General features: G+C 43.9%; 1 protein-coding gene across 5 annotated transcripts in view; it reads left to right on the top strand.

Annotated features, from left to right (window-relative positions):
* Pcnt (pericentrin) overlaps positions 1-25280 on the top strand; it is a 114663-nt gene that overhangs the window by 30995 nt on the left and 58388 nt on the right. For all 5 annotated transcript variants that reach the window (XM_023715884.1, XM_023715885.1, XM_023715886.1 and 2 more), the window contains exons 14-20: positions 1769-2333; positions 12520-12651; positions 20645-20796; positions 21357-21508; positions 21759-21988; positions 24148-24310; positions 24793-25005. In XM_023715884.1, coding sequence (XP_023571652.1) covers positions 1769-2333; positions 12520-12651; positions 20645-20796; positions 21357-21508; positions 21759-21988; positions 24148-24310; positions 24793-25005 — 1607 coding nt within the window. The remainder of the gene's footprint in view (positions 1-1768; positions 2334-12519; positions 12652-20644; positions 20797-21356; positions 21509-21758; positions 21989-24147; positions 24311-24792; positions 25006-25280) is intronic.

Raw genomic sequence — 25280 nt, forward strand, 5'->3', positions numbered from 1 at the left:
CGGTCTCTGTGCTTTAGCTTAGCTTGTTCTAGGTAGGTGCTTCAGACCACTGAGCCATCTCACCAGCCCTATGCTTTTAAATTTTAATGGCAGAACTTTTAAACTTCACCAAGTATAATGTACACATGTAGTTAATCTATGATATTTTTCACTTAGTATATATTTTTTAAAATTAAGTTAAATTTAATTTTGAAGAGTAAAAACAAAAGCAAAAACAAATAGAAACAAAGACAAAAACAGGGTGACATACAACAACACATATGTTTCAGATTTTCAAAACAAGCATAGCTAATTAGCAATGATTGTTATATTTTCTGTTTTTGTTGAATCTGTTGCTCAGATTAAGAGGTAATGGACAAATAATTGAATATTACCACTCGTTTTCAAGAAGCCTTAATTCTTTTTTCTTGTCTTTTTTTAACCTTTTTAAAAATTTTATTTTAAAGAGAGTATAATAATAGTTGATAAGACACTAGAAAGGTATACATTTAGAAGACCAAGATGAGGGGTATTTGAGCATGGTTTTTACATTACACATTGATGTCTTTGGTGTAGTTGCTTAGCTCACAGATACCAGTATACAGAGTTAGTGAAGGTGAAAATTCTACAAATTAACTGCTATTTTCAGAAAACTGGAAACTAGTACAATCATTTTAGTCATCCTGTATATAGTCTATGGTTTTTAAAATAAACTTATTTATTTTGGGGGGTGTTGAGAGGGGCAGAGTCTTACTGTGTAGTTCAAACTGGCCTTGAACTCACTGTGTGGCCCAGGGTGACCACAAACTCATGGTATCTCCCTGCGTCAGCCTCCCAAGTGCTGGGATAACAGGTGTTTGCCACCGTGCATGGCCATAAAATGAACATTTTTTCTGGAGCTTATACTTCCTGAAGTTTTAGATATACTCAGAATGTGACCAGGATATTTGCCTTGTTTGTTGTTTTCCTTCTGTAGTTCTTAGTGTTGGGACTGTGGTGGTTGAGGCATCCTCGTTAATGGCCCATCAGACCTGCTGTTGGCTTTGCCCCTTTTTGTGTTTCTTCTCTACCCAATCTCTTTCCAGCATCACAAGGATGTGCAGTCTTCTCTGGTGTCAGAAACCAGTTGAAGTCCAGACACATCCATCTGGGCCAGGTGTCCAGCCTCACAGGGCCTAGAGCACCCAGGTTATGGAAGGGTCATCCAGGACCATCTGTAGAAGACCTGTGGACTTAGTGTCTGGCAGGGTTGGCACATGAAGACAGGCATTGTTCCTGCTGCAAACCACAGGAAGCCCAGTGTGTTGTTGGGGTCCATGAGGACATGATGCTTCCCTAGCGTCACAGTTCCACATTCTTCTGGCTTCACAGGGTTTACTCTTCTCATTAAAAGTGATTCTTCCTGCCTGCCTTGAAATTCACTGCCATTCTCCTCAGGCCTGTGGGTTCCTGTGTGGCCCGGTCTCCCTGAAGATAGTACCTTTTCCCACTGAGGTGCAGAGGTGGTCTAGGACTTGGGCCAAATGCTGTTGCAAGTGCCAGTTGCCATGTAAATCTTTTTGGGGTGTGGGCACAGTTGCTCTGTATTGCTGTGTCCTCCCTGCAGCCTGAGCCCTGATGACTCTGGTGGCTGTGGTCCATGAGCTTGCCTTGAAGATAGTTAATGTCCAGCCTGAGCTGAATAGCTGAGGCAGTTTCCTATGTGAAGAGTGGCTGGGTATTTAGAGGGAGCCTGTGCAGTGTGCCCATGGGCCCTGCTGCCTGGGTTCACTTAAGAGTTTTGCTTCAGGTTTTTGGAAGAGCGCAAGGAGATCGTGGAGAAGTTTGCCACAGAGCAAGATGCTTTCCTGCGGGATGCCCAGGAGAAGCATGCACATGAGCTCCAGCTCCTGCAGCAGAGGCACCAACAGCGGCTTCTGTCCTTGAGGACAGAGCTAGAGAGTAAGCACCAGGCTGAGCTTGCTGAGCTGATGGCCACCCTGCAGAGTGAGCAGCAGGTTCTTTTGGAGACTCGTGTGGCTGAATTGCAAATGAAACATGCTGCTGAGATCAGTACTTTGGAGACAAGACATTTGTCCAACTTGGATGCTCTGGAATCCTGTTACTTGTCTGAAATGCAGATTGTTCGGGATGAGCACAGGCAGGCTCTGGAGCTTTTGCGAGCAGACCTTGAGGAACAGCTACGGTTAAAGGACTCTTCTCATCAAGTGATTTTGACCCAGGAGTTGGAGAAACTAAAGCAGAAACATGATGTGGAGCTTCAGTCTGCAAAAGACAGCCTGAGAACTGAAATGAGCATTGTTCATGCTGCACAACTGGAAGTGCTGGACAAGGAGCTGCAGGGTGCATGCCAGGTGAGGTTTGCAGCTGCCCCAGGCAATTCTCCCTGTCACCTGCATGCATACATTGCACGTGAGTGTAGACATCTGTATATGTTTTGTGCATGTGTTATATGAGTACATGTGTGCTGACACATGTCAGTGTGCATGTGTGTACCTCACACGTGTGCAACAGCAGTGTTAACCTCTGTTCTCACAGCAGAGGGTACAGAAGTTTCATGGACTGTGCTGGGCACAGTGGGGTATGCAAGCATGTGGGATTCTGCATGGCTTATCTCCTTGAGGCTGACCTACGCTGGGACTCAGGCACTTGATTTTAGGGCTGTAGTAAGTAGATCTGATTTTTTGTGCTGTGTATATGGAGCCTTATCCCTCTGTTAGTGATGCTTCCTGAAGTTAAGAATTTTTGTCACATTTTGAAAGCAGTCATCCTTTTGGTAGGCACTTTAGGATTTTAGAGTAAGGAGAGTTTTTGGCGAAGTTCTTGTTGCTGCAAGCCATTGCCCATCTGCAGATTGCAGGCACCTATAATAGTGCATAGGATTTGTCTGTTTTGCTCAAAACTTACCACATCTTCACAATTCCTCTGCCTGAGGGATTTTATTTTCCTGAAACAAAAGAGGCTGCTGTGTATTGTATGGAGTAGCCAGGAGAGTCAGGCCCTGTTGTAGATGCATATTAGGTCTAGATGTCTAGATTAGATTAATGAGGATGGAGCTTTGCTATTAGCACTGAGTTTGGAGAGCTGATACTACTGGGAAGGCCCCCTCATGGTTCTTGTCCTCTGGAGTTGTAGCCACAACTGGTGACCTGTGTTCTGTCCAGTTAGAGATGGGAGGCAGGCAGGTGCTTTGGTGATGACACTGGCCCCTGCCCTGTGGACTAAAACCTATAGGTCTTTGTTCATTTAGTTTAAGGAAAATGAAATTTTGAGAAAATATTCAGAAAAAAACAACATGCGTATTGCATGTGAAAATACGTATTTTAGATTATGGCTTAGTCTAAGTGTTGGTGGTGTACTTCTGTAATCCCAGCACTCTGGAGGCTGAGACAGGAAGATTGCTGTGAATTCAAGGCCAGCCTAGGCTACAGAATGAATTCAGTGCTAGCCTGAACTACATAGCAAGATACTATCTCAGAACACCAAAGAAAAGCAAAATCCCTATGGTTTTACTTTATCAGCAGTAGAATTTAATTGTAGTAGGCATGTAGAATGTTTTCAGTTTCATGCACATGACAAGCATGTGGAGAACTCAGTACTACTGGGACAGGCAATATGGGGTGTGACCCTTGTGGGTGTCCTGTAAGAAGGAGCTGGCCATGGCCCTGCATGATCAGAGGCACCACTAGAAGAGGAGTGTGTTGTGTCCCTGGACAAGGGTGGGTGCTGAGGTCCTACTTCTGGAGCAGCAGCAGCAGATTACCCTACAGACACTGGGACACACATGTGTGGCTGAGAGACAGAAGCAGTAGGCAGTACAGGTAGCAGGTAGTTTCACAAGCTGCAAGTAGCGCAGGAACAGGCTGCACAGTGGTATACTTCCCACAGAGTGCTGCTTGTGGATGTTCCTTAGAGCTTTGGTGCCTTTAGCTGCACTTGGTATTTGAGGACACAGGGTCAGACACCACGAAGCTCTGGACATGGATGCTGGGACATCTGTGCTCAGGGTATGTAGCTATTTGGGTTGCTGAGTGTTAGGGCTCTGCCCTTCAAGACAGCCATAGAAGCAAACTCCTATTTATGATAGGCTATGGTTCTCTGTGGGTCTCTGTTGGGCAGGTCCCTGGCCTGAGGCAATGGCAGACTTTCTTAGGTGACATATAAATCTGCTAATGTCCATTTGGCATTTGGATCCCAAAGGGTTGATGACAATTTATGGTCTAGACAAGATTTGACCCGATGTCTTAATCATTTTCTTCTCACTAGAACAAAATATCCAAAACTTACAACTTAGAAGGACAAGTTTATTTTGGCTCACAGTTTCAGAAGCTGCAATCTGTGGTTGTCAGAATCAAATGCAGACATAACACGTGGAAGGGTCTGGCTGGAGGAAAGCTGTTCATGTCATGGTGGTCAGGAAACAGAAAAGAGGGGCTAGGGAGGGAGATTCACCCCTCTAGGTCATTCCCCCAGTATCCCGCTTCTGTGGAAGCCTCTTCTGACCAGTCCCTGAATCTTAATAGCACGTTCAGCTATGGATTTGTCAGTGGATTAATCCAGTGATGAGAACAACACTCCCATGTTCCATTCATCAAAAGCCCTATCTCTGAGCACATCACCATTTTGGGAGCATTCTAGATCTAAACCCTAACATCCAAGTCCTTGGTGGGAGGGGTGGGGGGGCCATGGTTGAAGTGTTGACACCATCTCAGTGTGAAGGGTATGGTGGGTGTATAAGGTGAGCTGCTCAGGGGATTTATAACCAGTGTTGGTACAAAACTATATTATATGCTTCTAGAAGTTAACACACAATGTGGTTTCTTCTTCAGAGCATTCATGTTTTGTCAGCTTACGTGGTACTCTTGTGACAGTGGCTGCTATGGAGGACCCTGACCACAGTCCTTCTGCATTTGTGTAGGACAGTGTTCACCAGTAATGTCCCCTCCATGCAGAAACCAAGTGCATAGACTCCACTTAGGCCCCACCTGTATGCTGGGTGTGCTCACGCACAGATAGGTCTGCATGTGTCCATATGATTCTCATTCTGTCCTTGTAGGATGCATAAACCCTGAAATCTGTGGGGATACTGTGAGAGCGCTGGGGCAGCTGGGGATGCCTAAGAGCTGGGACACCTGTGGTGAAACTGTCCATCTGAAGCCTAGGGTGCCTGCAGTGATGCTGAGTGTTTGGGGCATCTTTTTTTTGTGGTGGAACTGGGGATTGAATTCAGGCCCTTGCATTTGCCAGGCAAGCGCTTATTCTACTGAGCTATCTCCCCGTTCTTGGGGCATCTCTTGAGCATCATCCAGTCTGGTGCCCTTTGCTGTAGCAGCATCTTCATCACCTGGCCCCATGGAATGTGCATGGTTCATGCCCTTTTACCTGATCATTTGTGTTAGCCAGTTCCACAGTAGAAATCTGTTGGACTGGTGAGTGTGCTGTTTCATGCAATTTTATCTTAGCTTTTTTGGGGAAATGTTGGTGTATACAGAAATGAAGTAATTTGGCAATTGGTCCTCATCTCATTGCCCAGCAGGGAGTATACTAGTCTTAGTGTATTGGTTGTCCAATATAAAGTCTCCATATCTAGCCAAACTTAAAGCCAGAAGTCATTACTTCATTTCACCACATTTTTGCCCAGACTCCTGCCTGGTAGTGGCTGGAGTTGAATACATCATTCCTTTTTTTTTTTTTTTTTTTTTTGTGGTACCGGGGATTGAATTCAGGACCCTGTGCTTGCCAGGGAAGCACTTATTCTACGGAGCTATCTACCCGGCCTGAATAAATCATTCCTGTGATGTGGATCCATGTGCTTTTGTTCCCTTTGTCCATGGAGTAGCAGGTAGTTCCTGACTGGCTCTCCCGGTGGCTGCTTTCTCCTGGCTGGTCTCCCTGAGCAGCAGATTATACAGCTGTGCTGACCTCTTGCTAACCATTCCCCCCTGCAGCACAAAGTTACACAGTTACAGTGTGTGGCATGGTCAGACTCACTGCCATCATGTTTGTGGGACACCTCCTCTGCTGTCTCTTGAGCTCTCTCTCTCAAATGGTCATAACAGAAAGCTTCACAGAACACTCCCTGAGGTCTCAGGGCCATTGTCCCAAAATAGCAGGGACACACTGTTCTTGCTGTGTGGCTGTGGCTGTGCTCCATCTGTGCCACAAATATCACTGCACCTGTCTGAGGAGCAGAGTTGCTATCAGCAACCTCCTTTTGCTTGCTTGTGAACCATTTGGGTTACTTCTGTTACTGCTTTTTGGAGTGGGTTTGTGAGAAATGTTCTCTGAAACTGTAAGCCTGCTTTGTTTTTGGTTTTAATTGTGTGTCCCATGAAGAATTCTAAAACTGGGCTGCTGGCATTAGGCAAAGCTCTGGATCGCAAGAGTTGGCCATGTGTGGTCAGCAGTGATTGTGCAGGACTGCCTCGTCTTTTCCTTGATGAAAACCAAATCTCTGTGTAGGTTAGTGTTTGAAAGTGTTGAGAGAGGACCTGTGGTCAATTTAAATGTTCTTTGAACATATTTAATTCATTATTGGTGAATTTACTTTTATTCTTATGCTGGTGTTCTTCTGCCCCTTCTTTGCTTCTTTTTTAGGCACATATATTGTGTTTGTTATTGCTAAAATATATGTGGTAGTCTATAATTATATCGATTTTTAGAAAGTCTAACTTTTCAAAACATCTTTTCTTATATTGATTGTAGCATTTAGGAAATGGCAAACTAAGCTACAGGGTGAGCCCTTCCATGAGTGTCCAGTCAGGTCAGTGCCTGCTGGTGCCCTCTGTGAGCTCTGTGCCCTGGCTCCATGCCTGTGGAATTGCTGGCCTACGTGAGTGTTTCTTTTGCTTGTTGCAGGATTGCCTTAGGCTGGGCACACTGAGAGGGGTGGGTTTAGTGTCTGGGAGGTTGGCCGCTGCCTTTACATGTGAAGCCATCTGTAGTTACTGCCCATCCCATTTGTACTGTTTTTGTCAAACCTCAGAAAACTGCCATCGTGCCTTTCCAAGACAGCAGAGGCAGAAGAGGAGAAATGCAATGATCTGATGTCACAGGGATGTGAACTCCCTGCCCCTAGTTGTTAGATGTCCCTTGTGCCAAGTTTGTATTTCTTGATAATCGAATAATGGATACAAGGACAAAGGAGGTTAAGAGTAGGACAGGTTTATTGAGAGAAAGCTCCTGAGAGACAGGAGGGGTTCCAAAAGTGTGTTAAGACCAGGGCATTTTGGGTATTTTTATACATGAAATGACCACATCTCAGGCCATTCTGGGACAAATTGAGAGCAACCTGTGGGGTTACAGGTATAGTTGTTTAGCTAATATAGACTAAATAGAGAAGCCAGGCATGTAGCAAGGGTATATGATAGGCATCACTAACTAGTTTATCTATAACTTTTCATGTAGAAAGAATCAAAGGCATTTTGGGGACGGGATAGGTGCCTGGGTCAGGGTGGGTTCTGGCTACCCACTTAGGTATCTGATACCTTACCTGGGCTCATTGGACTAGGTAGTGATGATTGCAGTATGATCCCAAACTGCTATTTCTAGGAGGCCTGCAAGCCAACGCTCTTCCACTTTGTCTCCAGCCAGTTTTAGTATGCCTTATCTTCTGCATTGACTCCTTCAAGGGCCTGGTTGCTCTCTGCTTTTTAATTTATCTGTCTATAAAACTGAGACTGGTAGAGCAGACCCATGGCTCTGTACAGTACCTGCCTGTGTTCTTCCCTGTAGGAAGCTGTGTAAAGCACCATAACTCTGTTTTTGTAGTGAGGCCCAGGAGACTGCTGTTCTTGCTCCTGTGAGGGGTGGGGAGCAACTCTTGTTCTTGGGTACACCCCTTGTGCTCAGAGAGAATGTTAACTTTGATGCATTTTAAAAAATGTATTTATTTTTTTGTTGATATAGAGTCTCACTACAGTAGTGATCCTCCTATTTCAACCTCCCTAGCACTTGGATTATAGGAGTGTACCACCACACACCCAGTTTTGGGCTGGCATAGCATGCCTGGGGTTCCAGGGCCAGCACAGCATGCAGTACTGGGGATTGAACTTGGGTCCTTGCATTTGCCAGGCAGGTGCCTAGACCACCAAGCTATCTCCCCCAGACCTGATGCATTTTTACACATTGAGCTTCTGTGAATGATTTTTGTCTGAAAAAAGTGCTCTGTGGCTCAGAAATTCTTTCAAGACACCACTTACTTCACCCTGGGTTGCCATCAGGACTGCCAGCATCAGAACATTCCAGGAGGAAGTGCCTGCTACCAGTTCCATCTTGTGGGCCTGTATCCAGCTCCATTCTTAATTGTGATATATCATTTCCCCTCAGGGAAATTTTCTCCAGTTTTTTTCAGGATGAAAGTATTGTGTTGTGGGTTTGTGTCAAAATAGAAAAAGGAATGTGGACTCTAGGGCTTGGGCTCCAGTCCCTTGGCCTGAAGGTCAGCTCCCAAGTCCACCCAGTACTATGGGTGGAGACCAAAGAATTATGGGGACCCCTCTTATCAGGGCTGGGCTGGGAGATGGTCAGGAAATCCAGGAAGTACTTAGGAAACTTCATAGTCTTCTAAGTTGAAGCTGCTATGAATCTTTCCTTTTGAAAAAAAGAATTGAAGTTACCGCTAATTATTAATTCAAAACAGGTGTTCAGAACTTGAAAGTTTGGTGGCCCATATCTGTAATCCCAGCACATTGGAGGCTTAAGCAAGAAGATCATTTGGAGTTTGAGGCCAGTCTGGGCTACTTAGTTCAAGGCCAGCCTGAACTACATGGAAAAACTCTGCCTTTTTTTTTTTTAAAAAAAAAAAGAACTTGAAAGTAGTGTGTGCACCATGAGACCTATTTTGTGATGATTGAGACTGAGGCAACTTGTATAAGTCCAGACAGATGGCCTAGAAGTTCTCAGTTTCTTCCCTGTGCTTTATCACACTGAAAAGATAGAATAAGATGATGTCGGTGTCTAAAATCTATGTGCCTACTGAAACCATTGTCACAAATTGCTTCCTAATGGGAACATGGGGCCGACTGGCTCTCCCCGTGGCTGCTGTCTTCTGGCTGGTCTCCCTGAGCAGCAGATTATATAGCTGTGCTGACCTGTTGCTAACCCTTCCCACCTGCAGCATAAAGAAATTTTTTTTTTATGTATTTGGTACAGCATCTCACTACACAGCTCAGACTCATAGTGATCCTCCTGTTTATATCCTCCCCAGTGCTGGGATTACAGGTGTGCCACCATGCCTGGTTTTGGTGGCTGCTTGGTGTGCCCAGAGTGGGGCTGGCAGGCATGAGGTACTGAGACTTGAACCCGGGTCCTTGTGCTTGCCTTGGCAGGTGCATAGGCCACTGAGCTATTTCCATGGCCCAGTTTGTTTTATATGCTTATCTATAGCAATTATCTTTACTGTTTTATTTCTTCTTGTTGATTCAGGCTGTTGTTGTTCAGTGTCCTTTCATTTTAGCCTGAAGGAAATCTCTAAGTATATATGTAGGGCAGGTCTACTAGTGATTAACTTTCTGTTTTTGTTTTTCTGGGCGTGCCTTAATTTTGCTGTTGTTTTTGGAAGATAGCTCCTTGCATGTAGAGTCCTCTCTGTATTTTGTGCATCCCACTTGTTCACTGCCTTTTGGCCTCAGCTTCTGAAGTCAGTTGTTCATCTTATTGAGGATCTCTTGGATGCGATGAGTCAGTGTTTGTATCATTCTCAATAATTTTACTATTTCAGAATTTGTTTGTGACATGTCTAGGTTATGTCTCTTTTGAGTTTATTGTACTTGAACTTCATTGAGCCACATATATGTGTAGATTAATATTTTTTCATCAAATCTTGGGACTTTCAGGACCTGCTAGATAGCTCTTCCGACTAAAGCGCCTGCTTAGGCAGGCACAGGGAGGGGTTCAATCCCCTGTGTGGTTTGCCGGCCCCACCTCCAGAGAACACTGAGACAGTGACTGGGACTGGGTGTGGTGGTGCACACCTGTAATCCTAGGACTTGGGAGGCTGAAAGCAGGATCACTATGAGTCTGATTTGTTTAATGAGACCCTATAGACCCTGCACTAAATACATTAAAAAAAAAAAAAAAACATCTGGGGAGTTGCAGCCATTGCACACTCAGGGATCTGTATGTCTTTCTCCCTTGTTTCCTCCTGAGACTCTTGATTATGTGCATATTTGTCTATGTGAAGAGGTCCCACAGCTTTTGAGGCTGTACTGTTTTGTTCATTTTTTTATTCCTCTGTTCTGTTCCATTGATCTATTTTTGTGCCAGTACCATGCTATTTTTAAGCAGTTTTTTTATTATTTTATTTTTATGTATTTGGTTGTTGCAGGGTCTCACTATGCAGCTTGGACTCATAGTGATCCTCCTATTTTTAGCTTCCTCAGCACTAGGATTACAAATGCCCATGTCTGGACTTTGACTGTTTCAGCCGCCCTGGGGGTAAACCCATCACAGGCTGGGTTCAAGCTACAGTCCCTTTGCTTGCCTAAGCTTGTCTAAGCAGGCACTTTAGTCCACTGAGCTATCTCACTGGCCCTCATGCTATTTTTATTACTGTAGCTTTATACAATATAACTTAAAGTCAGCTAAGTATTGTGATGTTTTCTCCAGGATTGCTTTTCTTACTCTAGGTCTCTTCTATGAATTTTAGGATTGTTTTCTCTAGTTCTTCAAGGAATACTGTAGATATTTTTACTAGGATTGTGTTGAATCTACATATTAGTTTTGAAAGTATGCCCATTCTGGCAATATTGCTTCTGTCTACCCAAGAACAGGGAATGGCTTTCCATTTTCTGATGTTCTCTTTGAGTTTCTTTTTTAGAGTACTACAGTATTTGTTGTAGAGGTCTTTTACTTCCTTGGTTAGATGAATTCCTAGGTATTTCTTGATCTAGTGCAAATGATATTTTTTTCCTAGTTTCTCTCTCCCTGATTTCTTTATTGGTATACAAGAATGCTATTGAGGGCTGGCAAGATAGCTCAACAGACTAAGTGCCTGCTTAGGCAAGCGCAGGGGCTGAAGTTTGATCCCTGGCACTTGCCTTACTGGCCCTGTCCCCACGGGTGTGGAGCCAGCAATCAAGTCCGGGCGTGGTGGCTCGTGCTTGTAATCCCAGTGCTGGGGAGGCTGAAAACAGGAGGATCACTACAGGTTCAAGTTACATAGTGAGACCCCGCACAAAATACCCCCACAAAGAAACCATTGATTATTGTGTTGATTTTTTTTTTTTTATCCTGCTCTACTTCTGAATTTAATTATTAATTGTAGGAGACTTGGTGAAATGTTTTGAGGCTTCTGTATAGAGCGTCATGCTATCTGCAAATCATAATTTGACTCCTTCCTTCACTCTGGTGCATATCTCTTTTACTTATTACTTTTGCCTGATTGCTGTGATTTATGTTTTGAGTACTATGTTAAACAGAAGTGCTGATAGTGGGCATCGTTGTGTTTTTCCTGATTTTAGGGGAATGCTTTCAGTTTTCCCCACTTCATATGATGAATTTTAGCTTAATGTTCACTTTTCCTGAAAATAAAATTGTTACCCCTGCTTGCTTTCAGGGTCTAGGTTGATACATGAAGTAATTGTTTTCCACCCTTGACTTTTTTAGTCTGAATATCTGTTTAGATTAGATGGGCTTCTTGAATGCACCAGACTAGTGGATTTTATTTTTTATCTAGTCTGCTAATTTTTATCTTTTAATTGGAAAGTTGTGGCTATTAATATTGAGACTTATTACTGAAAGGTGTTGATTTATTCCTGACATTGCATTCTTTTTCTGTTGCCGATTTCTGTGACTTTCTCTTTTTGTTTATCTGTTTGCCTTATCGTTCATACTTTGAATAGTTTTGGTCCACTCTTCCAAGTTTTTGCTTCTCCCATATTCACATTGGTCATTTTGTATAATTCCATGACCTTTTGGGTTATGTCCTCTTTTAACTGACCACATTTCTTTACCTCTTTTTTAATTAGTTTGCAAAACTCTGCTCCCAAATGTTTGCTTCCCTATCCATCTGGGAATCTGCCTTGGGAGATTTGGAGACCTTGGAGGCTTGGTTGACTTTTTTTTCATGTTTCTCCTCTATTATTTTTTTTTTTAATTGTTACTGAGGGTTGAGATCAAATAGAGTGAGGAGTGCTTAGACTGCCAACCTGTCTTTCCAGCCCACTTCTGTAATTTTTTAAAAACAAACTTATTTCACTAAAGTAGTAATACAGGTGAACCTCATTAAAAACATGTCTTGTACTTGAAAAAGAATGGTGAATTTCTCAGTGTGACCCTCTTTGTGATGATCTTGGCCAAGGCAGTGGCAGCTGTTGGATGACACTGTCCTGAACATGTGGTCCTGGAACGGGGGCTCTTCTTACTTAGGCCCTGTGTGGTGAGCCATGTGAGTGTATGCAGTTGTTGATGCTGATGTTCCTGGTGAGGCAGAGGCTCAGCGATGCTCACAAGATGTGCTGAATCGTAGCATGCAGCAGACACAGGGTGAGCATGATCTTGCTTGGAGGCATTTGTTGTTATTAATATACTTTGGCACAGGGTGCATTTGAAAGTGAGCAGCAAGCTGCCGTGGATGAAGAAGAGGTGCGGACACTGGAGCGTGAGCCGGTCCAACGTCTCTCCCAAGACCAGGGCCTGTCACAGCTGCAGGAGGACAGCCAGATCCGACAGGTGTGTAGATGCGCCTTCCAACATAGACATGTTTGAGGGAAGGAGGATAGAGTATGTATAAAAAGTTAACCATTTTAAGGGTACACTTGGTGACATTAAGTATATTCACAGAATTGAGTGTCCATCTCTACTATCCATCTGCGTAACTCTTTTTCATGTAAGATCAAACTGTACCCATTGGTTAAGAACGCCTTGTCCTCTTCCCCCAGCCCTGGCTCCTCTTTTCACCTGAAATAAGTTTACTAAGAGCCTCAGATAAAAAGAAATGTGCAGTATTTATCCCTTAGTGACCACTTTAAGTCACTTAATAATATGGTATCCTCCAGGTCCATCCATCTTGTGGCATAATTCAAAATTCCATTCCTTTTCATTGCTGGATAATATCCCATAGTGTACACACACTACATTTATCTGTTCATAGAAACTTAGTTTCCATTTTTTGACAGTTGTGCATAATGCTACAGTGAACACTGATGTACATACTGTTTGATCCTTGCTTTCAGATGTACTCTGCATATGCCAAGGAGTAGAATTGTTGTATCACATGTTTAATTATCTGGGGAACTTCCAAGCTGCTTTCCAAATCAGGTGCATCCTTTACTATACCACCAGCAGTGTACAGGGGTTCTAGTTTCTCCATATCTTGTCAAGTCTTACTATATTCTTTCTGGTTTTGATAGAGCCATCCTAATGGGTATAAGGTGCTATCAGTCTCACTGTGATACGTGTTTCTGTAATGAGCATCTCCTCATGTGCCTATTGGTTCTCTGCACATCTTTCAAGAAACATTTGTTCAAGTCCTTCACCCACTTTTGAGTCATAAATTTTTATTAAATGTTACGTTTACAAAGCAAATATTAATAATGAGAATTGGGTGACTTTTGTTGTGAGGTCTTCTTTTCTTCATTTCTTCATTTTGCATTAGAAGATGAAGTTCTGTTTTCACAGTTTAGAGACCATACACTGTGTGTATGGTTAGATTTTGTTCCCTGCAGTGAGTTGGATGCAAAATTATATTCTCTTCTTCCTCTGGACCTCATCCTTGAGTAGGGCAGCACTACACCTTTTTGATTTGCTGTGGTGCAAGCTCACTGCTCCTGACTTCACTGGTGAAACATTGGACGTGTTTGCCAAGCACTGTGCTACATACCACGTTGTCCTCATTTCTGCACAGCTGTTGCCCACTGCTGGATAGTGCCTGGTAAACTAGGGCCTTGTCCAAATTGAAACACTGAAGAGTCCAGGTGGGATTGGAGCAGCAGTCAGTAGCAGGTCGAGAGGCATGGCCCCCCACTGCAGGGGCTTCTCCTTAATGGGGCAGGTGTTCTTGCTCAGGACTGCTCGTGAAGGTAAGGGGACAGCAGGGCAAAGGAGGACGAGACAAGACTGAGGATCAGCTTCATCCAAACTCTTGGGATCTGTGAGGGAGGACTGTTTCAGAGCGTTTCTTAGACTTTTTCTTCAGAGTAACAGGTATTTATGCTATGACATAAATTATAAATCCCAAAAGAGCTTTTCATTCTGTAAAAATACTAGAAAATAATGTAACTAATAGACAATTAGTTTTTTTATTTTTAATTTTAATTTTTTATTTTTTGGTGGTACCAGGGATCAAATTCAGGACCTTGCACTTGCCAGGCAAGCACTTATTCCACTGAGCTATCTCCCTGGCTCCGACAATTAGTTTTATTTATTTATTTTTATGTATTTGGTTGTTACAGGGTCTCACAGCTCTGACTCATAGTGATCCTCCTGTTTTCAGCCTCCCCAGCACTGGGACTACAAATGTGCACCACCACACCCAGTCTGGGTACCTGGCTCAACGCACCCAGGGGTGGCGCTGGTGTGGCAGGTGATGTTGGGGATTGAACACCAGTCCCTGCTCTTGTCTAAGTAGGCACTTAATTCTCTGAGCTATCTTGCCAGCCCGACAATTAGTTTTAAAAAGGGCTAAAGGTATAACACTCAAGATCTGTGTAGTTTTATAACTCAGGTACCAATAAAAACAGTAGCATACCTGAAATCCTGATATTCTGGCAGGCTGAGGCAGAAGGATTGCAAGTTTGAACCCAGTTTGTGGAATTTAGTGGCTTAGCAAGTCCTTGTCTTGAAAAGTGTTTGGGGGGCTGCAGAGATAGCTCAGCAGTCTAAGTGCCTACCTAAGCAAGCGCAAGGACCTGGGTTGGTTCCCTGGTACTGCATGCTATGTCACATGCCTGTAATCCTAGCGCTGGGGAGGCAGAAACAGGAGGATCACTATGAGTCCAAGCTGCATAGTGAAACTCTGTACCAAATACATTAAAAAAAAAAAAAAAAAAGGGCTGGTGAGATGGCTCAGTGGTCTAAAGCACCTACTTAGAACAAGCTCAGCAAAGCACAGGGACCACGGTTCAATCCCCCAGCACCACATGCCAGCCAGCCTGCCCCCTGGTGGGCTGAGCTGGCCACACACACACACACACAAATAAATTAAAAAAAAAAAATTAAAAAAAAAAATTTGGGATGAAGCTCAGTGTGAAGGCCCTGGGTTCAGCCTCACTACCATAAAACCAAACCAAACCCTTGTGTATGATTTTTCACATATTTCTGGATTTTTTTTTTTTTTTTTTTTTTTTTTTTTTTGCCTTATGAACTTTTTTTTTATGGAATCTTTTTTTAAAAGGTGCCACAAAGTGCAGAAAGCATGGTTCAAAGCCAGGCATGATAGTGCAGGCCTGTAATTTCAGCTGGGAGTCTGAGGCAGGAGGACTGCTGTGAGCTGGAGACCAGCTTGGGCTACAAAGTGAGCTCAAAGCCAGCCTGAACTGTGCAGCAGAGACCCTATCTCAAAAAGACAAAAAACAAAACAAACAAAAAAAAAACAACAAACAAACAAACATGAATTAAGTCAAGCCCTTCTGAATCCACACCTAAATGGACAAGGTAGCCAAAAGATTCCTGGGGGGAGTCTGTGTAATAAGATCCTGTAAATTCGTGCCTTGCTTCATCCTTTGACATGACTAAAAATCTGGGGAATAATACATAGAAGCCAAGTCTACCCATAAGGTAGAAAGAACCAAAGGAGATGTCAGAGTACAGATAGGAGTGAGCAGTCTGCAAGGGAGAGATATTTAAATCCCAGCTCTCCATGTGAAAAAGTTCATCAAGAAAATATTTAGTTACTTACTGATTAACTCCTAGTGTTATGCAACTTTATTTATTTAATTTTTTTTTGCAACTTTAAATAAATACTAAACAGACAAAAAGGGAATACTTTTTTTCCCTTGTGGTTCTGGGGACAACCCAGGGTTCCAAGCAGGGCCAGACAAGTGGCTTCTATCACTAGGCTACATCCCTGCCCCTTTTTGTTACGATTTTTACATGGAGAGAGGCTGAATTCAAACCTGCAAACTTCTACATCAGCTTCCCAAATAGCGAGGATTACAGGCGGGTACCACTGTGCCCAGCAAAAAGGAGCTGTAAGGAAAGGGGTTATGTTTGCATCAGCTCAGTAAGCACACTTAGTGACCGATCTGTCAATGCAAGTAAGATCCAGTGACCAGCACAGTCGATGCATCACTTGAGACTTGATTCTGTAAGCAAATTTTAAATGTTAATAACATAAAAAAAAATAATCCCAGCTTTAAGGTGTTAAGTTCTGGCTACTAAACATTTAAAACATAAACAAATTGACTAAAAAAACCACCAAAATCCAAACACTTGTCCCAGAGTTCTTTAAAAGTGTACTGTATAAATTTAGCCAGGCATGGTGGTGAGCACTGGTAATCCCAACACTCAGAAGGCTGAGGCTAGATTGTTGCAAGTTTGAGTTTGAGACCAGCCTGCTGCAAAGTGAGCTCAAGGGCAGCCTGAACTGCATCATGAGACCTTGTCTCAAAAAGACCAAAAAAAAAAAAAAAAAAAAAAGTGTATTGTGTAAATTTGAGGCAAAACCTAGTAAAAAATGTTAAAATGCTGGCATATTTTTAAACAAACACACAGCAGGTAAAAATACAAAGGTCTGCTTTAAGACCTTTTAGTGCATGGTTCTTTTCTCACAAACACCAAGTGCAGTGGTGGTGAGCCCACGGCACGTGCACAGTGGGCTCGGTGGGCTCTGCATTACTGAAAGCTCTAAAAGGCTCACTATCACTGACCTACGGTGTGACATATGCACTTGTGGAATACACCAAAATCACGCTTCTCATAATGCCCTGTGGCTCTATGTCACAAAACTAGGTCTGTGTTAAACATGACTTGCAATGAGACCCACTTTAAATACTGTCCTTTTAAAAAAGATGATTATTACCATGGGATTTGAATCTGCTATGAGATCACATAGAGAATCGAGGAATCCCTGATCTTCCACCATCTGGGCATTGATGTCATGGAGCTTTGCCACGCAGACTGCTGCGGTTTTCTGGACATAAGGGTCTTCATCCTTCAAGCACTTGTGAAGGGGCTCACAAAGGTATTCTGTGATCTTGTCCACCCAGATGCACCCCATGGTTCTGACTGCCAAGGCCCGAATCAAAGGGTTGGGATCTTCACAGTCCTTCACAAAGCTGTTGACAGCCATGATGGCCATGTCTGGCTGACTCTTGGCATAGTTCATCAAGTACAGGTACACGAGCTTCTTTAGCTCCAGGTTATCTGTCTGCATACAGTTGACTACATCTGGAAAGAGAGAGCTAACATCCTTCCCCACGGTCATAGCAGCAATCACTTTCTTCACAACTTCCGTCCTCTTTTCTTTCTTTTTATTGTTGAGTTCAGCTTTTAATTCAAAGATTTCTCCCTTTTTATTGGTTGTGAGGTACTTGGAGTCAGTCATGATTCTGGATCTTTAATGTATACCAGAGGCAAGAGCTGGGAGTGGCGGCAGAAGCCATATTTCTGGATTTTATTTTCTAATATTCTTTTATTTTGATTTTTCCATGCTGGGGATTGAAGTCAGGCCTGCACTCAGCTGTGTCCCTAGCCCTTTTTATGTTGAGATATCTCATTAAGTTGCCCTGGTGGGACTTGAACTTTCCATCTCCCTGCCTCAGCCTTAGTGCTAGGAATACAGACACATGCCACCACACTCAGCTTCTAATATTCCTTTTTAAGATTTGCTCTGTATTTTTCATTTGACTTATAATTTCATTTTCTTTTATGGTACAGACTTATAAAATAAGTGATCTATATCCTCCTCCTTTAGTTATTGAAATAATTGGGTAAATTTGGAGTGACCTAGATTCACCAGTTCCTTAAAAGGTGTCATCTGGGCATAGTGGTGCATGCCCATATCCTAGCTGTTTGGGAAGCTGAGGCAGGAGGATGGCAAATTTGAGGTCAGGCTGGGCAACTCTCAAAGTAAAAAAATAAAAAGGCCTGAGGATGTTGTAGCCCATGACAGAGCAGAAGGTCCTGGGTTCCATCCCAAGAACCAGTGCAACAGTCTTATCTATAAACTTTCTTTGTGGAAAGATTTTTGATTGCCAATTTAATTTTAATCCCATATCAGGGAGCAGAACTGGCAGGTAGAATTGGGCTCTGTGAGTAGAATCAGCCATCAGTCAGATATGGCCACCTGTTGGCCCAAGACTTTCCGCTGTGTGCTGTCCCAGGCCAGCATACAGGGTAACAGCCCTACCACAGGCCATCGGAGGTACAGTTCTACATACTGATAGCGTTTGGTGTACATGGTTCATCTGTTGACTCTTGCTCATTTTTTGATCATTGTTTGCCATCTTGAAAGTTGGAATCCCCTGATTATTGATTCTGTTTAATTTTGTTTCTCATCCACTGACATTGTATGGTTAGATTTTGTGTATATGGTTAGATTTTGTTTCCAGCAGTGAGTTGGTTGCAAAATTATATTCTCTTCTTCCTCTGAACCACATCCTCTTTCTCTAACATTCCTTTTGGGCTCTTCCCTGAGCTCTCTGCCTGTCCTCCACGTCCTTATATCTCCTATGGCTGCTTTCCCTCTCTTGGGCAGAGCTGCAGTACCTGGTGGTGGTACTGAGCATGGGCTTCTCTACCTGGAGGCTGTTTGGTTTTGACTTTTCCTGTCCTGTTCCTGAGCTGGAGCTGTTAGCCCTTCAGAGCAGGGTTGAGGCACTGTCCGAGTCATTCCCGAAGGAGGCCTGTGTTGTCTGCCTAGCTTCCGTATGAACACGTGGTACACTTTTTGCTTTGTGTGGCCTCCTCCCCATGTGGGGGACACCCACATTCGTTCTGGTGAATTTGCTGCCCCTGCACCTGACAGCTGACCCTGAGCAGAGATGCCTGGGTTAAGAGGCTCTATCCAACTGGGTATTTCCTTTGCTGTTTTACTTCAACTACTCTAGAAGATTGCTGACGTCTATGGCCACTACTTTGGGCAGCTATGAGGAGCCAGTATCACCCAAGAAGGCTGGTGCTACCCATCACCTGCCTGTGCCACCAAGACGCCAAAGTTTTATTTTTAGAGAGAAATATGTTAGAGGGATCTCTGCCTGGCTAGCAACTAGTTTTTATTATGAATGACCTCAATAATAATAATAATTATTATTATTTTTGCGTTTAATTAAGACAGTAGTAGAAGGTAGACCAAAGCTTTCTCGCATGCTGAAAGTCAGCAAGAAAAACAGCACGCAGGGAATAAGCTCAGCGCCTATGTCCACTCCATATTTAGGGTTAGACAGAGAAGGACTGCCACCCCTCCTGGCCCATGCGCCTCAACCCCTGAATTATTTGTTGTGAGATAAATCTTCATGTCCTGGTGGCAAGGGCAGCTGGGGTTTGATGCGAGTCTTTTTTTTTTTTTTACATTATAGATGACTAATAATGGGAAGAAAACCATGTTAATTTTTATCCTTAGTCATCCCCTTGTTTACTTACCTTTTGCTATATTTTTATTTTTTAATTTTTTTCCCATAATTTTATTGAGAAACAAATAGCAATGAGACAGTTTCAAACCAAATTGGTAGGACAGTTTCAATAATTAACACGTTGCATACATTCTTCCTAGTGGTTAATTGCTGTACAAGATGCGGACTTGATATCCTATTTACAAACACCATTAGAACAAATCCCTCTATTCATTAAGAGAATGTAACTATATATCTATCCTAACTACTTTGAATACACAGATACAAAATGGACATTCATCTGTATCCCCTTTTTTTGTTAAGTTCCGTTATTTGAATATTATAGGCATGTAAACTCAGCAAAATATTCTAAAAGAGTCCAGTAGCCCATAAAAGTATTGGGTCTTCCGCTTGACCGGCAGTGTCAGAAATTGTTGACCTGAGTCCCCTACAGTTCAACATACCAGCATGGCTTTACTTCTTATATTTCATTTTTATACTTTTCTGCTGGATGGTTAAGACCAAGGTAAAGCAGGACCTATGCAACAAGAGTTGTAGGTCTGATAAGGTCAATGAGATCCCCTCAGGATTTATCCTGAGATCCTGTACCTCAGATTGTAGAACCTTTGTCAGTGTCAGCCATGTGGATGAGTCACAGCCATTCCTTGGCCAGTGTGCTCTCTGTGAAAGCCTGAGAGAGTGTTTTCTCTCCATGTGACTCTCCTTAGGCACACTCTACATCATCAATCACTTTCCTCTTTGGCCCCATAATCTCCTTGATCAGAAAATTTGGGACACTACTAAGTTACATGTCGTTGCAGTACAAGTTCTCATCTGTCCCGAGTCTTAATTGACCTTGGAAGGCTAGGGCCAAAATACTGGCTTTTCTTGCGGCCCTCCTTTTTTATTAAATGTGATCTTTTTAAAATTTATTTTATGTATTTTATTTTATTTTTATTTTAGGGAAGGATCTACAGAGTGCTCAGGGTCTCACTACTAGATTGTACTCATAGTGATCTGCCTGTTTATAGCTTCCCAAGAGCTGGGATTACAAGCGTGTGCCACCATGCCCAGTCTTTAAATGTGATCTTGAAAGTTATACTGAATTTTATCAGTCAGTGACTACTGACTTTGAAATAAATTGCTATAACTGAGTTTTAACACCTTCTCAACAGCTGAAAGACCAAGTCTTATCCTTAAGTCAGGAGGTGGAAGAATGCCATGCTGAGCTTGAAAGGCTGCAGCAGAGGCATGAGAGGGAAAACCAGGAGGGTGCCAACCTCATCTCCATGCTCAGGATGGATGTGGACATGTCTCAGGGCGAAAGGTCAGTGTGTCCTTGTCATTGCGCTGTCTGACTATCCACTAGTGGTGCTGTGGCCTCCTCCTTCTAGCCTATTGTACTCACTGTTGGGGCATCTGCAGATTCCTAGCTGGTGAACAAGACCCGAACAGGCCAAAGAAAATAACTCAGGAATGTAAAAAGCATCTGCCTTCCTGCCTCTTGGCTTTGCCATATCTTTGTGTTTTTGTAAATTATAAAAAGAAAAACACTGTTATCACCCCTTGAACACCTGTGACACCCTCACTAGCTCATCTCCCTTTCAGAAGCTGTTCATGCTCTGTACCTATAGGGCTGTCCCTTTTGGCCACCAGATGGGGACTGGTGTCCTCTTTATGCTTGGGCACACATATTTCTGTATACCATGGCATGCAGGCCAGTAGGCAGCATCTCCTGAAACATTTGGAGATCTCTAAAGCCATGGACAAGGGGCCGGGGAGATGGCTCAGTGGAATAAGCGCCCTGGCAAGCTCAAGGAGTTCAATCCCTGGTTCTGCAAAAATAAATAAATAAAGCCATGGACTGACTCTGGTTTCCTGTCCTAGGAAAGCACTTCACGATGCACTGAGGAGGTTGCTGGGCTTGTTTGGAGAGACACTCAAGGTAGCTGTTGCCGTGAAGGGCCGAATTGCTGAGCGTGTGGGACTCCTCCTCGACCACACAGGCACCACAGCTCCAGACCATGCCCCACCTCCAGGTGTGTGGCAGAGTGAGTTCCATATAGGACTGGGGCAGGCTCCCTTCCTTGTTCTCTGCCACTGCTCAGATTCAGCGGGGCAAGAGCTGCGCCTCCATGGAATTGTCCTGTGCCTATGGGTGGGTCACAGTTTGCTTAGGAAATGGGCCATCATTCTGTGTGTGTATGTGTGTACACTTGTTCTAAGGGTGCTAGGCTGGCCTGCTCATTGAGTGCCATGTGCCAATATCTGTCCCTTTTGCATCTCCAGCATTGGAAGAGATATGGTCGGATGATGTGGCCTTGCCGGAGTTGGACAGAACTTTACCAGAAGGTGCAGAGATGTCTTCACTGGAAGATATTAGCAGTCATGTATGTGAGAGCTTTTTCATGAGCCCTGAGAGTACGCTGGAATGTGAACAACCAATCAGGAGAGTCTACCAGAGCCTCAGCATGGCTGTGGATGGCCTCCTGGAGATGGCTCTGGACTCCTCCCGACAGGTGAGCTAGAGAGAAGTGAATAGGATGGACAAGTGACTGTAACACAGCTTGATGGACAGTGGTGCCACAGGGCATCTGGCCACAGCCCACAGCCCAGGGAGGAGGTCTTCAGTTTCTAGGATTGTGTCTGATGGATTTGACTTCCCAGACTGGCCTTGGTACTGACCCTTTTTTTAAAATGCAGTATTTATTTATTTATTTATTTATGTCTTTTTGAGACACTATGCAGCTCAGGCTGATCTCAAACTTGAAATGATCCTCCTGCCTCAGAGCTCCTGAGTGCTGAGATTACAGGCGTGCATCACCATGCCTGTTTTTTGTTTTTTTTTTTTTTTTTTTTCCGGAACCTTTGCGCTTGCCAGGGGAGTGCTTATTCTGCTGAGCCATCTCCCTGGCCCCCCTGGTTTTTTGTTTTTTTTTTTAAGCAAGGCAAAGTAAAAGGTGTTTTTTTTGGTTTATTTTTTTCCTATTCCCTTACTCTCCCTTCAACCGCACCTCCTCTCACCATTTACAAAAGCTATTTCCGGGCCGGGGAGATGGCTCAGTGGAATAAACGCTTCCCTGGCAAGTGCAAGGACCTGTGTTCAATCCCCGGTTCTAGAAAAAAAAAAAGCTATTTCCATGTTTTCCTTCTTTTTTCATTTCTTTTTTCCTTTCCCTTCCCATCTTCTTTGTTTCCCACCCTATTTGAACATTTTCTTCCTATTTCACAACAATTATTATATTTTTTGATCCTTATTTACATTTTGATGCTGACATTTGAGCTTTGTTATGGCCACAGTGTTCTCTTATACTCATCCACTTCAGTAGGAATCTTCTGAACTGAAATTCCTGAGAAAGTTAGTTTGCTATGCATGACAGATAGAATTTCAGTTTAAGAAAAATGGAATCTCAGGATACTTAATTGAGATAAAATGCAGATTCACTTCTTTTACTTTACTTCATGCACTATTGTAATTCTGTACTCAATGCTTTCATATTTAGAAATTATCCCCATGAGGGGCTAGAGATATAGCTCAGTGGCATAAGCATCTGCCTGGCAAACCAAGGTCCTGAATTTGATCCCCAGTACCACTAACAAAACCCAACCAAGCAAACAAAAAACCTTGGTGAAAGAGATGGTTGACACAAATAAGTAAAATGAGATTTTTAGAAATTATCCCCAAGGGAGAGACTTATTTTTGTTAAACTTCTTAGGCTTTTTAGACAGTTAGGAAAGACATGAGGTAGGAGCATGAGGAAAGCAGTAGTAGAGATTCTTTCTCCAAAGTTAGCCCATTTTTATTTGAAGCATTGGTACTGGGGGAGTTTTCCCTCCTTGTCCTCTTCTGGCCTCTTGTCTATTTTCTCCTCACTTACTCTATGCACCCTCCAGCTATCTCAAGACTGTATGTGGGTTTCTGACAAATTGTTAGGTGCTCTCAACAGGTCCCAAGCCTGTAGGACAGTGCCCCAAAATGAGAATGTGGTGCAAGCTCCCTGAACACTGTGGGTCCACATTCTCTTCATTCAGAATCGTAATCTTCGGAGAATGTGGTATTGGGGAAAGAACATGTTGAGGGAAGGATGAAGAGCCTTGGGAGATATAGGAGCTTTCTGAAGCCTACGTGGGAGGTGGCTATTCAGATGGGCCACCTTGTGTACTTGTGGGTGAGTGGCACTTGGTTATAGGAAGGGGCAGGTAGAAGTTGGACAGGATAGAAGTTTTGAAGAGTGGCCTACTGGCATATGGGATATAGACATAATACAAGGTGGTCTCTGGTCCATTTTCAAGTAAAAACCAAGAGAGAAGCCAGTAGAGATCTTTAGCCCCAGAATAGCCCTCCTTTGCATTGACTGATGGGGAGGCCAAGACCCTGGTTGCTGAGGTATCTGCAGGGGTCAGCTGAGGCAGGAATTTTGAGTTTAGAGGTTGACTAGGCCCTCAGCCTGGAATGGCCTGGAAGCCCCCAACTTGACCCTGAGCTGGGGAATACCAGGAGGAGAGGGGGCCTTGGGCTGTGGCAGGGTGAGGGAGCCAAAGGCTGTCCATTAGGGTCGTCAGCCTTGCACAGCATGCTCCAGGTGTGCTCTGGGGGAGAGGTAGAATTCTGCTGGTGTGAACAGAAGCGTTGGTGGTTTTCATTGTGCAGTTCTAACACTCAGATGTGTTTTGACAGCTAGAAGAAGCACGCCAGCTTCATTCTCATTTTGAAAAAGAATTTAGTTATAAAAACGAGGAGATGGCACAGGTTGTCCAGAAACACCAGGAGCTGCTGGAGTGCTTGCAGACAGAGGGCACTGCAAAGGCTGCACTAGCACTGGAGCTGCACACAGCGGAGGGTGAGTGGAGCGGTGGGGCCCGACAGAAACAGACACAGCCTTATTTGCAGAAGCTGCAGGAGTGAGGAGTTTTGAAAACAAGGTGTGTAAACAAAGCAAATCTGTGTAGTGCCAGTGATATTTTCCTATGAAATGTTTGGAGGAGGGGCTTATGCTATTCAAGAACCAGACACAGGACTTGGACACATTGGGAACTTGGCACTGCTCTGCCCTGCTCTTTTTGTCAAAGGCATGGGGTCTCTGACGTGTAATCCCTCCCAGCATGAACATCCATGGGGACTACTCAGTGGCTCAGCACAGAATGGGTGGCCCCTGTGTGCTGCTCTTTCCAGGTCTTATCCTGAGGCCTCTTATCCATAGAGGGTTAGACCCTGTGCTGTTCACCAGGAATGTCCTCCAGAACTTGTGCAGGTCTCTGGACAGGTCTCGAACACATACCCTTCTAGGGTCTGAGCGCCCTCACTTCAGGTGGTTTCTCTTAGGCCTCCTTGAAGGACTCAAGGTAGAGAATGCGGGTCTACAGGAGGCACTGGCCCAGAAGGAGGCATCAGAGAAACAGCTGGTCCTGGAGTTGGAGAGCCTGGGCCGGCAGCTGCAGCAGACAGCTGAGGAGCAGGCTGTGCTGAGAGAGGAGCATGCCCTGCTCCGGAGCCAGAAGGAGGCTCAGGCTGTGGAGGCAGAAGCAAGAGGAGCTGGTAAGTGAAGGGGGGCTCGTCTCTGAGAAGCCTGTGGTAGGTGGTGAGGGTCCAGAAGGGTAATTCCTGTAGGCTCATGCTACACCTGTGGGAAGACATCTCTGGGGCATCAAATTAAAGTACTAGATTGAAACTGAGCTCCCTAATAAATACCATTCTAAAAATCAGTGTCTAATATGACCCTTAATTAGGAAAACATACAGTTTTAGCATAAGTAGTTAATACAGAGGTTGAGTCACCCATGTCCCAGGAGAACTCCCAAATTCATTTTGACT

This window comes from Octodon degus, unplaced genomic scaffold (genome assembly GCF_000260255.1).
Source record: "Octodon degus isolate 3935 unplaced genomic scaffold, OctDeg1.0 scaffold00045, whole genome shotgun sequence".
NCBI lineage: Eukaryota > Metazoa > Chordata > Mammalia > Rodentia > Octodontidae > Octodon > Octodon degus.